At 44.3% G+C, this 15,467-nt stretch overlaps 1 protein-coding gene across 2 annotated transcripts in view; it reads left to right on the top strand.

The window, feature by feature from the left end:
* The window catches only part of DNAJC6 (DnaJ heat shock protein family (Hsp40) member C6), a 73,144-nt gene extending 61,776 nt beyond the window's left edge, over positions 1–11,368 (top strand). For both annotated transcript variants that reach the window (XM_054038589.1, XM_054038590.1), the window contains exons 16-19: positions 595–861; positions 1,662–1,807; positions 7,842–8,018; positions 9,030–11,368. In XM_054038589.1, the coding sequence (XP_053894564.1) occupies positions 595–861; positions 1,662–1,807; positions 7,842–8,018; positions 9,030–9,131 (692 nt within the window). In that variant the 3' untranslated portion in view covers positions 9,132–11,368. The remainder of the gene's footprint in view (positions 1–594; positions 862–1,661; positions 1,808–7,841; positions 8,019–9,029) is intronic.
* The last annotated feature ends 4,099 nt before the right edge of the window (positions 11,369–15,467 follow it).

The following is a 15,467-nucleotide window of genomic DNA, read 5'->3' as shown; positions in this document are numbered from 1 at the left end:
AAATGTTCAGCGTAGTTCACATTTTTTACATCACATGAACTTAACCAAACTTACATTAAATGTATCTGAATTCAGCTTGACACTTTAAGCTCCAAAGGATAATATTTTTTGGTTACATCATTATTTTAGTTTTGGCCATTTTGGTACCTTGTGCCCCTCAGGAAGTAGTGTGTGTCTGTCTATGCATACAATCTCATGGCAAATGTTCTAGTAAATGTTGCTTGGCATTGTAACCACCACAAGAAATTGTTTGGTTCCTGACTGTCCACCATGTGTAGCACACAAGGAGCTACCTGTGCTTATTGTTAGTTTGTATTACAATAGCCTCTAGAGGTCCCAATCCAGGTCAGGGCCCTTTTCTGCTAGGTGCAGAATAGACTTAGCAAAGGAAATTCCCTGCTCCAGAGAGCTTACAAACTAAATATAGACTAAGACCAAAGGAAACCAGTGAAGTGACTTGCTCCAGGTCACACAACGGAGCAATAGCTGAGTCAGGACACTGGGTTCTGTTCCCAGCTCTCAGACCAGTGCCCTGTCTGTTGGAACATGCTGCTAAACTTTTTTCTTTTTTCCTCCCCTCTTCCTATATCACAGGGGGGTCTTCATTTGCCAGCAAACCAACCACACCGACAGGAATAAGTGGAGGATTCCCTCCTATGGGCTCTCCACAGAAACCATCTCCCCAGCCAATGGGAGGTAGTGGTTGGCAGCAAGGTGCCGGATACTCCTGGCAACAATCACAGTCCAAATCCCAGCAAAACATACCACATGCCTCTCCACAGAACAGGCCCAACTACAATGTGAGCTTTTCAGCAATGCCTGGTGGGCAAAACGATCGTGGGAAAGGACCAGCCAATGCTGGTAAGTGTGTGGTGGTGTTTTTTTTTTTTTTTTTTTTTTTTTTTTTTTTTTTTTGTTCACCATCTGCCCCCAATGACTTCCAAAATGTTTGCTGCTATTTAATGTAGCTCATTTCAAAAAGAGATGAACAATTGATGACCGGAGTAAATACAACCAAACTGATCATTGTATGATCTCCAAGGGCAATTACATTTTGTACTTGGGTGGGGAGAGACGGAGGGGAATGATGATTCTGAAGTTTGGTGGTATTCCGGAAATTCTGCATTCCTAACACTCCTACAGCCATATGGGAATGGGCGACGGGATGAATCACTTGACGATTACCTGTTCGGTTTGTTCCCTCTGGGGCACCTGGCATTGGCTACTGTTGGAAGACAGGATACTGGGCTAGATGGACCTTGGGTCTGATCAGTATAGTTGCTCTTATGTTCCAAAAGTGGCCATAGAGCCACACAAAATCTGTTGGAGTGTCCAGTGAGACATGTCTGATTGCAGAACATATGTGTTTCCCTTCAACTGGAGCCTAGAGCTTGGAATGCCTGAATCTGGAGCCCAAGTGTATTAAGTTGGATACATGCAACTAGTTGCCATTTCTGAAAATGCCTTATGCTCTGGGGGTGGGGGTGGTGGTGGTTTCTACATCATGAGGTGAGAATTTACATACAGACTGAAGTATTAAGAGGTTATGTGCTTTGTGATCAGAATATTGCTTTGGTGGGCAACTTGAAGAAAATGTTGTTTAATCATACTGCGTATCTACAAGAGTAGACGCTAACTTAAGCTTTCTGATTTTTATTAAGACTCAAAACCAAAGGTGTCTGCTGATTTTGAAGACCTATTATCTGGTCAAGGCTTTAATGCCCACAAAGACAGAAAGGGACCCAGAACAATAGCTGAAATGAGAAAAGAAGAAATGGCTAAGGAGATGGACCCTGAAAAGTTAAAAGTAAGCTGCATTCTGGTTGTTGTGTGATAACTGTACCCACATTTGGAATGACTTTCCTTCCAGCAAGCTGAAGACTGAAATCCAGCTCAGTTTCTTCCTTACAATAAGTAAAACTAGTCACTTTTAACTTGCCACAAGCTTGGTTTTTAAGAACAAACTCCTGTACCAGAAACTACTAATGCCTTCGTTTATGGTATTTCTGTATTCACTTAGCACTCACTCCATTCTAGTATGCACTTATCTACTGCATGCTTGGGGTCCAAGATCTTCTAAAATTTACTATGTCACACTGTATTCTTCATCTAGGCAGGAGTGGCGCCAGGGTTTTTGCCGCCCTAGGCGGCAGCACTCCTCCTCTGAGCATTCGGTGGCGGAGGTCCTTCCGCTCCGCGTCTTCAGGGCACTTCGGCGGTGGGTCCCGGAGCGAGTGAAGGACCCACCGCCAAAGACCCAGAGCGGAAGGACCCTCCGCCGCTGACTTTCCACTGAGGATGGCAAAAGGCCGCCCCCCCCAAATCCTGCCGTCCTAGGCGACCGCCTAGGGTCACCTAGTGGAAGCGCCAGCCCTGCAGGTAGGCATCAAACTGTCATAGTAGAGCCACATTTAAATACAAATGATCAATAACTCCCTTACTTTCCACTCACAATCCTTAACTGCTTATGTGAGATCTGCCATCTGGGCCAGCAGACTGGGGGATTGAGCTGGGGACCCCCAGAGCTGAAAGCTTGAATAGTTCAAACTGTAGCAAAAGAGCCACGTCTCTTTAGCTGTATCTGTAACCGACTTGCATCATGTGCAGATTGGGTTCTGCGGGAGCCGTGTATCACACACCAGTGAGTTACATTTGCATGGAAAAAACATACTTGGAAAGCAGCTAAAAATGCATTGTATATCTTAATACAACTTAGCAGCTAGAAATGAAGAGCTCGCACTAGGTGACTAGTCAGCTCTCTGGAGCCCACCAACAAATGCTCTGGTTGCTGACATATCACAATTTGGGGAAGTTTGTCTTTGGAAAATCCCAATTCTCAAATCCAAGATCACAAAATACAACTTTATTTTAAATAGCAAAAAAAAAAAAAAAAAAAGAGCACTTCAGTACAGTAAATTTTTTTTTAATGTTAGTCCAGAATAGAGCTGAGCAAATCTGTGTTTTTTTGTTTGTTTGTTTGTTTTCTTTTTCCGCTGGTACAAAAAACTTAGAAGCTTCATAAGGTGGCATGCTGGAGAATTCTTATTGTAACTTCAAAAGCAGCCTTTCCAATTGAAAGCTGCTCTTTCACCTAGGATTTTTCCCTCTTCCTTCCCCCGCCCTCCTTTCCTGCTCCCCCATCCATAATGAGGGGGTAGGAGAACTTGACAGTGTTCAGGTCTTTCAGTAAATCCTTAAATATGCTCTGGATTTGAGAACAGTCCTCTGGAGTTCTAGCTTATGGTTTAGATCAGTCTCTGTAGTAAACTGAGTTTCTTGCTCAGTGACATCGCCATGGCTAGTGGTCTGCCACAGGACTTCAGTTAGCCGTACCTGCTAAAGTCAGGGCTGCATTTTGTTCTCTGTATTTGTTGATCCCACGTGCTCTAGCATTCTCCTGTTTCCTCTGCTGAAATTCTTTCTCTTTTAAGCAGACTTGTTGATAGAATTGCCAGATTATGTCCTGGGTGAGCCATTCCAGGAGGGAAACTACGTTGCTACTGAAGCTATCTAGGTAGAATGGGGAGGGAGGAGAACAGCTCAATCAAAAACGAAATAAACTTCGTTAGCAAAATACAATTTGTTAAAATTGACAGTGGAAGGCTTGGGGATCAGTCTGGATGTGCAGGTAATAGGTGCAAAATGTTCTAAACATTCAACAATAAACACTAATACCAGCTTGATTACAACTACACCTCTACCTCGATATAATGCTGTCCTTGGGAGCCAAAAAATTTTACCGTGTTATAAGTGAAACCCCATTATATCGAACTTGTTTTGATCCGCTGGAGTGCGCAGCCCCGCACCCCCGGAGTGCTGCTTTACCACATTATATCCAAATTTGTGTTATATCTGGTCACGTTATATTGGGGTAGAGGTGTAGTTGTAATCTTCATATTTATTGGATATTACTCTTACCTAGTATAGGCTACATAATTCTTCTAGTAATTCAGCTGGTTTTGAGTTTAGTGCATGCAATATTGTCTTCCCATTAGCGTCTTGCAGAGCAAATGAAATCACCAGTCCAGCTGATTTTTCACAATGTCCTTTTCTTCTGATGCTTTTTACTTCTGTGAGTCATCTCTTATTTTAGAGCTGTTGAACTATTTATAGTAACTTTTGTCTGTCTTGTTAATGGGGAAGTAGGGCTGAAATTGACAACAGCTAAAGATTACTAGATTGCCTATGTAGTGTATAACTACCATATTTGGCTATTGGATTATATACCTTGCTAAGCAGCATGAAGGGAAACCTTAAGGCAAAGTCCTCCGAAATCTAAAGATGCATGTCTTCTAAAAGTTACATGCCCAAATGTGGCTCTTCTCAGCTTCCTGTAAAAGGATTATTTTGGTTGTACACCTTACATTCAAAGGAATGTACATATTTCAAGCTTCATATGGAGCATGAATTTATGGCGCTCAACCACTAGAGTGTGTTACGTTGTTAGTCCATCGATGACGATGACAAAACCTGTGCAGGAAATTTTTTGTGAGAAAGCCATTGCACAGGGGCAATCCCACTCTTGGCTGTGGAAGCCAGATTCCAGTGGCACAAAGAATCCGTTATGGCTGGGGACTTCCTTTAGCTGCAGTGGGTGACCAGGATATCGTCCATGCCTTGTCGTGCTGACCATCCCCCATAGCACATTACTGAACCGCCTTCATGGCTGTTGAATCACAAATTGATTTCCTCCACCCCAGTCCGTCAGAACAGTCTTTGCGTGCTAGGGAAACTGCCTTTCTCTATCTCGCCAAGGGCAAACGACCCATCGGCTAACCTCACCTGGTTTAGCCCACTCATTGAAGCAGTTTAGCGGGGTGTGGCTGCTGTCGCATGCAAACAGCTACTTGGGAGCCACAAGTGAGAGCTGAGTGTAGATGGGGACCAAAGCAGAAGAACTGCTCCCTAAGGAGCATAATGTGTTCTCCAACAGAGGTACTACCCCTCCCTAGTATCCCCCATACACCCCACTACTAAAGTACTTGTCTGAGAAAGCAATAACAAATTACCTGGTTCTTGAACCACCTCTAGCATGTAGTGTGGTCTTTCCTGGTGCATGTCTGCACAATACTGACGGGATAGCACATTAGGACTGAGAGCGAGCTCATCATTGGCATAGTCCCCCTACGTTGCCACCTATCTGGATTTCAATCTGCACAGATGTAAGTGGAGGCTAAGTGCCAGTATAACATAGCAACAGATCTATATCTAGTTTCAGGTCACCTGGGTACTCTGGGGGCTAATAGCATAGGGCCTTGCCCATCTGGCTGGCTGGTTCATATCCTGTTTAGGGCAGTAGCGGTCCAACAGAGAGCTCTTCAGTGTGAGCTGGTCAGTCCTCTTCCTAGTGGCACTCTTATTGGTGACCTCAGCGGAGATGTCAAAGAATAAATGGACACAGAGGGAATTACTCTCCGATTCCTAAGGTTGGGGCTTCCAAGTCAGAGCTGAGGAGCAATGGAAAAAAGTTGCTGTTCCTATTCTATGGATAAATGAAAGATTTACCACAGTGAAGACTGAAATTCCATTTCACACTTTTTGATGGCACTTAATCCTCATCACAGCCTTTTGAGGGGAACATAATCTCCACCTTACAAATAGGGAAACTGAGGCTGAAAGATGCGACGTTTTGCTCAAATCCAGAGGCCCAGTTACTAGAGCTGGGCTTCACATTGAAGAACTCTGACGCTGCTGCGCAATTTAGAGTTGTAAATGTCAGCCAACGGTGTGACAGGTTGGATCACAGAACCCTCCCTTGGGGGCTGCCAACTGATGTGCCAAGACTATTTCTGCCCCTGCTTTCCCTGCCAGCTTGGGACTCCAGCACCCTGTCTTGTTGAGCCAGACACACCAATCTGCTCCAACACAGACCCAGGATCTGAACCACGTGCCCCAAAGCTGCAGACTTAACTAAAAGCAACTTGAGAACTGTTTCTGTCTTTAACACTCACATGCCCAACTCCCAATGGGGTCCAAACCCTACATAAATCCATTTTATCCTGTATAAAGCTTATCCAGGGTAAACTCATAAATTGTTCGCTCTCTGTAACACTGAGAGTTATGCACAGCTGTTTGGCTCTTCCCCCCCCCCCCCCAGGTATTAATACATACTCTGGGTCAATTAATAAGTTAAAAAGTTTTATTTTTATTAAATACAGAAAGTAGGATTTAAGTGGTTCCAAGTAATAGCAGACAGAACAAAGTGAATTACCAAGCAAAATAAAACAAAACACGCAAGTCTAAGCCAGTAATAAAACTGAATACAGGTAAAATCTCACCCTCAGAGATGTTTCAATAAGTTTCTTTCACAGACTGGACGCCTTCCTAGTCTGGGCACAATCCTTTCCCCTAGTAGAGCCCTTGTTCCAGCTCAGGTGGTAGCTAGGGGATTTCTCATGATGGCTCTCCCCTTTGTTCTGTTCTACCCATTTATATATCTTTTGCATAAGGCGGGAATCCTTTGTCCCTCTGGGTTCCCACCCCTCCTCAATGGAAAAACACCAGTTTGGGTGACATGATCACATGTCTCTAAGATCCCAAGCCTTCATTCCTCCCAGCCTGACTCACAGGAAGGCTTGCCTGCAAACAGATTCATCCACAGTCAATTGTCCTGGTTGATGGGGAGCCATCAAGATTCCAAACCACCATTAATGGCCCACACTTTGCATAATTACAATAGGCCCTCAGCGTTATATTTCATATATTTCTAGTTTCAGATACAAGAGTGATACATTTATACAAATAGGATGACCACACTCAGTAGATTGTAAGCTTTGTAATGATACCTTACAAGAGACCTTTTGCATGAAGCCTATTTTTGTTACATTATATTCACACTCCTCAGCATACTTTCATAAAATCATATAGAGTCCAACGTCACAGACGGCTGTTGGACATTCCCCTTTAGCACTGAATATGCCCTTCTGAAAGATGCTATTCTGTAGATCCTTTTTTTTAAAATCTGGTATCCGTTCAGTGCTTTGTGGGAGTGACCGAAGGTTGTCATAAGGGAGGTATTGTAGGGAAAAATGGATGCAGACTCTTTAATGACTTAATTACTTTCTAAAAAAGGAACAGATTCCAAAGGTGGAACACGAGAAGAATGGGATGGGGAGGAAAGGAAGTGGTACTGGCTCAGTCAGTTTCTGATCTTCTTTCTGTAAGTTACGTGACTGCATTCACCAGTGTCTGGTGAACTGCTCTGCTGGGACATAGTTATCTCTCACAATTAAATGCTTAAAGGGGCTGTTCAGTCATTACAGTTATGCATCAAAGCTTGCCATGAGAAGTCCACCAATCTATTCCCAAGGGAGGGTGGTGGTGATAAGTAACCAGGTCAGACTGCCACAAAAGGCTACAGTGGTGGTGCAGTCACTTTGATGATCCTGAAATACTTATCGCCGAGACTGTACTCATATGAGTCATATACAGAAGGTGAGTGGAATCTAAACTGTTGTTCCTGCCCACCCCAATACACCAGAGACTCCTTAAACGGATGCTTCAAAAATTGGAAAAATGGGACTCATCCTATTGTTTTCTCAAACTTTATAGGGTTTGCTCCCTAGATAAACACTACTAGCTTTTAAAGCCTCCTCCCACCTATGCTTTTGCGATAAAAAGACAGTCAAGCCTTGTAAGAGGTGCTTTTTTAAAAGAAAAAGCTTGCCCCACTTTGAGACTCTCTGATAACATGTTCTTCAACCTTTTCTAAAATCTGGGCCTGAGTGTTGTGGGGGAGTGATCCTTGGAAACCCTTGTTATCTAAATGGCAAAATGTGGATTTGACACTCTTTGCATCAGTTATGGATGCTTTCTTGTTGAGAATTGTCTCTTATCTCCAGATCCTAGAATGGATTGAAGGGAAGGAGAGAAACATAAGAGCACTGCTATCAACGATGCACACTGTTTTATGGGCTGGAGAGACTAAATGGAAACCCATCGGCATGGCAGATCTTGTAACTCCAGAACAAGTGAAGAAGGTTTACCGGAGAGCAGTGCTTGTTGTTCATCCTGACAAAGTACGTATATCTCTAGTTATTTAAAATAAATAAATAAAAATCTCACGAACAATTGAAAGGTGAGCTAGAAAGCATGAGATGTGATTGCACCAACTCGTTAAATGGTTGAATAGGGAAACTGAATCCAAAAAGTGCCAACCGTGTTCTCAGGACCAGCCCCTTAAATGAGCCTCAGGCGGTTCAAATTGGGTACAAACTTCCCCCAAATACAAGGATGTTCAGATTCAGAGTTTTGGTTCATCTTCACAGTTTAGTTTTTAAGACCGATTATCCATGAACTGCTACCATACTATCAAATGTCCTGCAGAGCATTCGTTTATAATGAATGCAGATGGGAAGAGCTGTTTGTTTTTTAAAGTGATCTTTACTTTTATGATTGAAAATAGAAGACAGGCTACAGTCTGTCAACAGTGTGACATGAAACAGGATATTGATGTTCAGATTTGATCCATTAATCCCTGGTAGTCTGGGGATGCTTTGAGAGGATGGTGGCTTTGGTTTTGCTCTACCCGTGGCCCCAAGACTGAGTTTGCATAACCAGCATTGAGAACAATGTTTGGGTGGTGAGGCTGGCAAGATAGGGAGGGAGATGCTTCTGTTGGGGAGTTAGAATGACCTGCTGTCAGACAGCAGTACCCTTCATTGTGTGTAAGATGATGGCCAATTCAGTGTCCTTTCACAAAAGCCTGAGATTAAAACCCTCATTGCCCTAATCTTGGGGCTGTAGTGCTATATTCTGGATTTGCAGGCAGCCTTCAGACTAGCTGTGAGGCACCCTCGTATACTGAAATGCTATGGGGGAACGGGAGAGCCTTGAAGTTTCATTAAGCTGTACTCAGGGTGAGTAACCCTAGTAAGAGCAGGTAGGCTTAGTGAAGCAAAAGCAAACTGAGAAGCCTTTTACTTCAAGAAAAACAAACAAACTACTTTAAACTACAGTGTTTAAATGTCAGTTGTATGTATTCTAGTTTAGCAGTTGGGTGATGGATTCTTTACTTTGTTCTCTTTTAGGCTACAGGGCAGCCATATGAACAGTATGCAAAGATGATCTTCATGGAGCTAAATGATGCCTGGTCAGAATTTGAAAACCAAGGCCAAAAGCCTTTATATTAAGCTACTTTCTCAACCTGTGCTCGTGCTTGTATAGTCTCTGATCACAACTTTGCCATTTTCACAGATAACCAAAATCTGGCTGGAAATTTGGAAGTTTCAAAATTGCTCATGAACCGAACACTTATCACGAAGAGCAAAATGGATGTTCCCTCATGCATACATCACACAAATTTCAAAAGCACAGGAGAATTTTAGCCACATGTCTCCTAAGGGGACCTGTGTAGCTAAAATTGCTCATAATACTTTGGAAACGTATCCCGTATTTCCAGAGTTAAGTGGGGTGAGGGAGGAATGCATTCTAGACAAAGGTGGAACCGTTTTGTCTTGGGACACTTGACATCCCACTTCTGACAATGAATTCTAGTGAGACCCCCCACTTCAAGTGAGTGTAATAACTGGAGGTTATGTCCAACCTTCCAAGCTGAGATCCAAATGTAAGTGTTCGCCTCCAGGGACCTGGTTTAGGCACTGATAATAATTAATAATAATTCTCATTTGATATCTAATCACTTTTAGGATATTCTCAAAGACGAAGCTGAGCAACTGGATAAGTCAATATGGCAACTTAACGCCTTAAGCAGAGAACTGTACTTTACATTACAGCCAATCAGTGAAATATTTAGAACAAATTCTACAGCACCGTAGAGCAAAGAGTGACTTAAACTGAAGATCAAATATTTGATGTTACACCAGCCTAAGCTAAACACCTATTAAGATGCAATGTTCAGGGAATAGTGAACTGTGTGGGCGTGGGGTGAGTCCATAGTTGTAGAACAGGAATGGTAAGCATTTACCACATTCCTGGTGAAGCTCTACCCATAAGTAGAACTGTCTGATAGCCCATGTTTTTTAAGATTGCTATGTCAGTTATGCTGCTGCTTCAGAAGCTTCCCCACATTAGTTAAAAATATTTCCCATTTTGAGGGTTTGGAAGATCTTGCTTCACCATGTTTGATCAGTTCCAACCAACTGTCTAAAAGTTTCTCAGAGCACTTGGGCAAGGGGTCATGATAGAAATGGAATCTGTTACCACTTCACCCTGCAGATCACAGTACGCAAGTTATCCAGGCATGTGGAATTTGTCTGGCCTTTTTAGAAGTAACAGGGCAGTTTGCATCTTTAAAAGTTGCATTGGTCCACAGCAATAATGGCAACATACAGGCGTGTCTGATGCTGAAGCTGAAGCCTTTCTTACCTAGTTATGCGGCAAGTTCCTTTGACCCAGGCTATCTCTCCTTTTGTAAAGTCACTAGAAATAATGGTTTATTTACCACACTTCATGGTTGAGATGAAATCTCATATCTGCTTTTAGCTTTAAAAGTTCAGCATATGCATAGGATGGGCAGAAAGGTTTCCATATTAATTCTTTAAGGAAAAGATCTATATCTGATGTGAAAATCTTTGGAAAGCTGGTATTTTTAAAGACAATCCATTTTTGTTTATTTACTTTAAATTTTAATTTTCCAGTGACACAATAGTTACGGCAAAGGCAGCATGTCAAAGGACGTTACTTTCTGTATAAAACTTCATCTTTTTGTTGTACTGGTCCATTATTTATTACCATTAACTGACAATGTGATACCAACACACACTTTTCCTTTTTATATACAAGACCTTAAAATGTTCAAGATAACCATAACAAATGATGTTATTTATTAACATATTATGAAATGTTTGTTTTTTGATCCAGTATGTGCTTGTCTTATTTAAAAAGATAACTGGAATGTGAATCATGTTCCTGTGGTTTGTTGATTTATTTTGTTTCTCATTCACGTTTGTAGATATTGTGTGAACTATGCCTATATAATAAAAGGATCTCATTGATGTAATGTACATTTTTGAAATGATAAACTACATTCGCTTTGTATCAAGTTTGTCATGGCAGAGAGCTCTGGATAACACCTCAATGTTCACAAAATACGAACTATCATTAAACTTTAAATAACCCAGGAAAAAAAACCTCCCCAAATTTAAACTTTGATTCTCCTCCAACCTAATGTTTTTATGGATGCATGAAAGTTTTGGGACCTACTTATCTCAAAATTAGTTAACTCAGCAATTCATTTATTTTCATATCTTGTAGTGACAGAGCTTATCAATGTTCAGGTTTACTGTTTGTCTAAAATTATTGTAATTTTTTTGTAAATATGCTATATACTCAAAATGAAATGTGACTAGTCTAAAACATTTGTATATATATTAAAAAGCTCATTCAATAAATTCAGGTATGTTCTGTGCTTGTAAAGAAACATCCACTTTATTATTCTGAATACAATTTGTGGGAATAAAACTGTGTAAATACAGTATAAGCAGGAGAGCTAGTGATGAAGTTAAAACTGTATTTTGCAAGATTTTTACATGTGCCTAAACAGACCCCTTTGTAATCACGTCTCAGGAGGACTGGACCCACTCAGCTATGCACCTGAAGTACCTATTGCTACTTTTTTCTGGAGAAACAAATCAACACTGGGTGCTCTCTAGAGACTTATGCATAGGCTACATTTCCTCTAGAGCAATGGTTTTTAAACTTCTTAGGCTGCGTACCCTCTTCCAAATGTAGTTTACCACATATCCCCATCTGAGATAGGAAGAGGCAATGTGGGGGAGCATGCAGGGGCATGTGCCCTCCCCCCCAGAATTTTGCCTTCCATTTAGCAACTGCTAATAGAGGTTTTCAAACTGTGGTGGTGCAGTGGAAAATGGGGGGGAGGGGAGCGGCAATGCCAGGGGCCTCAGGCCAGCCCTGCCTCACAGGGTTGGGGAGGAAGTGCCACCTCCACTTCCTGACTCACCTCAGCGGGCCACCCAGCCTGTCTGAGTTAGAAAGTGCAACCAAAAATAGTAACTCAAAGAAGTAACTGGTGTTGCTGCTTACCCTCCCCCCCGACCCCAAATGTTCCTCTGTGCCCCCCTAGCAGGGCATGCCCCACCGTTTGAAAACCTCTATACTAAATAAAATGTGTTGTCTGCCATTACAGGATTTTTCTCACATACCCCCAGTTTGAAAACCACTGCTCTAGCACAAACAAGCTGAGCAAGGAAGTTAGTCAGCTTTGGTTTCTGTTGCTAAAGTCAAACTAGATTAATAAGGCAATAATATCTTGATGCATATGAAGAACAGATATATTGCAAAAATACACAACTAGAAAATTGCTTTTTAAAAAAAGCAATTATATTAAAAAAACCTAAAAGGCCAGAGTCTGATTTCATTTATATCTATACTAGTGTTTAGAGAGGTGTAAGTGGAAATCGGGTTTTGTATGTTTGTGCTCGCCATGTCTACACTACAGACTTTGGTCAATGCAGGCTATAGTGGTGGAAAGCTGCAGTTACTGTGTTTGTGTGTGAGCACTTGGCTGCTTGGGTCAGCGCTGCCTGTACTCACCAGGAATGCTTGTGTCAAAGCACAGTGTGGTGTACCATGGATAGGTATCTCAATGTAGCACTCACCACCAATCTGGTGCACTGTCTTTTGGGAAATGTTCACAATGCATGGTGGGGCAGAAATCAAGTCTTGCAGGGGTGACTAGGAGCTAGGGGTCAAGCTCTCATCCTGCAATTTTCTCTGTCCCATAATAACATCCACATCCTGTAACTTTTTTGTGTGTTTTAAATTCTACACACCCACCTGGCACTCTTTACTCTCCACCATCTCTGACCGAAGCATGGAGCCCACAGAGTGCTGCGCTATTATCCTGAACGTTGCAAACACAGGACCAAGGATCTCCGCTGTTTGCAGAGCCCCAGGGAGAACCACAACAAGGGGGCGACATGACTGTTTCTTCAAGGACAGATTGCTCAGGGATGTAGTGAAAACCAATTCAAGGTTCTTGGTGGCATTCACAGAGCAGCTGCCAGTGGTGGAGCACCACTTCTGGGCCCAAGAAACAATTATGGACTGGTGAGATCACATCGTAATACAGGTCTGGGACAATGAGCAGTAGCTGCAGAACATTCAGATGTGAAAGACCATGTTCCTAGGTCTGTGGGCCAAGCTAACGCCAGCCCTCCTTCGCACGGATACCACAATGAAAGCAGCATGGACAGTTGAAAAGTGAGTAGTGATCATACTCTGGAACCTGGCAATGCCAAATTGCTACCAGTCAATAGGTAATCAGTTTGGAGTTGGAAAATCCACAGTGGGGTCTATTGTCATGCAAGTTTGTAGGGCTAATAATTGTCTCCTGCTATGCAGGACTATGACTCCTGGCCAAGGCATCGGAGCCTTCCCAAAAGTAGGGGGGGCTCCTCACAGCTCCCCATGTGGTTCTCCCCAATCTGGCTCTGGCTGGGGGAGGGAGGGGGCACAGAGCTGCAGCCTGGCCATGTTAAAAGCCATGCGGGCAGTTGTGGAGAGCCACGGCAGCCCTTCCACCTGCTTGCGGTGCTGGGGGCCTGCCAAGAGCAGCTCCCGGGCCAGGCAGGTGGAGGGTCCATGGCTCCCCTACAGCTGCCAGCGCGGCTCTTACGATGGCTGGGCTGCAGCTCTGAACCCTGCACCCCCTCTCCCCCCAACCGGAGCCAGATTGTGGGGAGCCGGCACAGAGTCGTGGACTCTCCACCTCCACCTGCCCTGGGCCAGACAGGGAGCCCGCGGGGTGGGGACACTGGCCAGGGGCTGCTGTCAGCCCCCCTGCGCTGCAGGCAGATGGAGGGGCCACACGGGCCACACAGCTGCCCTGGCTTCCCAGCCGGGCTCCATGCTGGCCTGGCTGGGGGTTGGGGTCTTGTGGGGGGGGGGAAGTGGACAGGCAGGGGGCAGGATCCACCCTGGTGAGAAGTGGATGGGTCATGCCAGGCCCGTCCACTTTCAAAAAGTGAGAGGGCTTTGGTATCCCTGGTTCCAGTGCCACTGACTCCTGGCACTGTGCAGGACACAGTGGAGGAACTTGCAGTGTTAGGATTCCTGAATTGTGGTGAGGTGATAGACGGCAATCATACACATCCCTATTTTGGCACCCGTCCACCTTGCCACAGAGTACATCAATACAAAGGGCTACTTTTCTATGGTTATTCTAGTGTTGGTGAATCACCGGGAATACTTCCCAGGTATCCGTGTGGGCTGTCAGGGACAGTGCATGGCACTTGCATCTTTAAGAACATATGATTGTTCAGAAAGCTGCAAGCAGGGACCTTCTTTCCTGACCATTGGATTTCCCAGAGGCAATGTTGAAATGCCAATAATGATCCTGGGGGATCCAGCCTACTCCTTGCTCCTCTGGCTCGTGAAGCCATACACGGGCCACCAGGACAGCACTAAGGAAAGATTCAGCTACTCGCTCAGCAGGTGCAGAATGACCATTGAATGCACTTTAGGTAGATAGAAGTGAGGCTGGCATTGGCTACTTACTAGATTGGATCTCAGTGAGCAAAATATCCCTCCCTGTTGTGTCTTGCACAACATCTGTGAAGCAAAGGGGGGGGGGGGGGGAGGGGCGGGGAATTGCCGCTGGGGAGGGATAGCTCAGTGGTTTGAGCATTGGCCTTGCTAAACCCAGGGTTGTGAGTTCAATCCTTGAGGGGGCCATTTAGGGATCTGGGGCAAAAATCTGGGGATTGGTCCTGCTTTGAGCAGGGGGTTGGACTAGATGACCTCCCGAGGGCCCTTCCAACCCTGATATTCTGAGGGTGGGATGCAGTGGTGGAGCAGATGTCTCCTGAGTTTGAACAGCTAGATACAAAGGCTGCTAGAAGAGCTCAGTGCAGAGCTATGCAACTGAGGGAGGCCTTGAAAGATCACTTTAATGGCCAGCCACAGTAATGAGGTGTGGTGGACTGCGCTTGACCTGGCTATGAGGTGTTGGGGGCTGTTATGAATTGTGTAATGGTGTAAATTTATCAATACACCTGAGTTATGCACTGCTTGGTATACATTTATACTTATTACACTGTGGGATAGGGTGTATTTTCCCCCTACTGGCCCTGAGAGGGTTGAATGGGGTGGGTGGGAGGAATCAACCACTTAAGCAGCAACAAGGGGAGAGATTTAGGCTGTGAAGTGGCTGCTAAGTGGAAGCAGACTCTGCTGGGCAGGAACTGGAAGGGCCTGTGTAAAGCCCAGGAGCTGGGTGTAGCAGGAAGACAGGCTCTAGTCACTCCCTGGGAGGAGGGAGGTATGTTCAGGACTCTTAAGGCCTTGGCTACACTTGCGGATTCACAGTGCTGCGAGAGCTCTCGCAGCGCTGCAAGTACTCCACCTCTCCGAGGGGAATAGCTTGCAGTGCTGCGAGCGAGTGTGCAGCGCTGCAGGCGCTGATTACACTGGCGCTTTACAGCCCTGCGCTCGGGGGGGTGTTTTTTCACACCCTGAGCGCAGCAAGTGCAGCGCTGTGAATT

Source organism: Malaclemys terrapin, chromosome 8 (assembly GCF_027887155.1).
Source record: "Malaclemys terrapin pileata isolate rMalTer1 chromosome 8, rMalTer1.hap1, whole genome shotgun sequence".
In the NCBI taxonomy this organism is placed as follows: Eukaryota; Metazoa; Chordata; order Testudines; family Emydidae; genus Malaclemys; species Malaclemys terrapin.
This window is presented reverse-complemented; position numbering and strand designations above follow the sequence as displayed.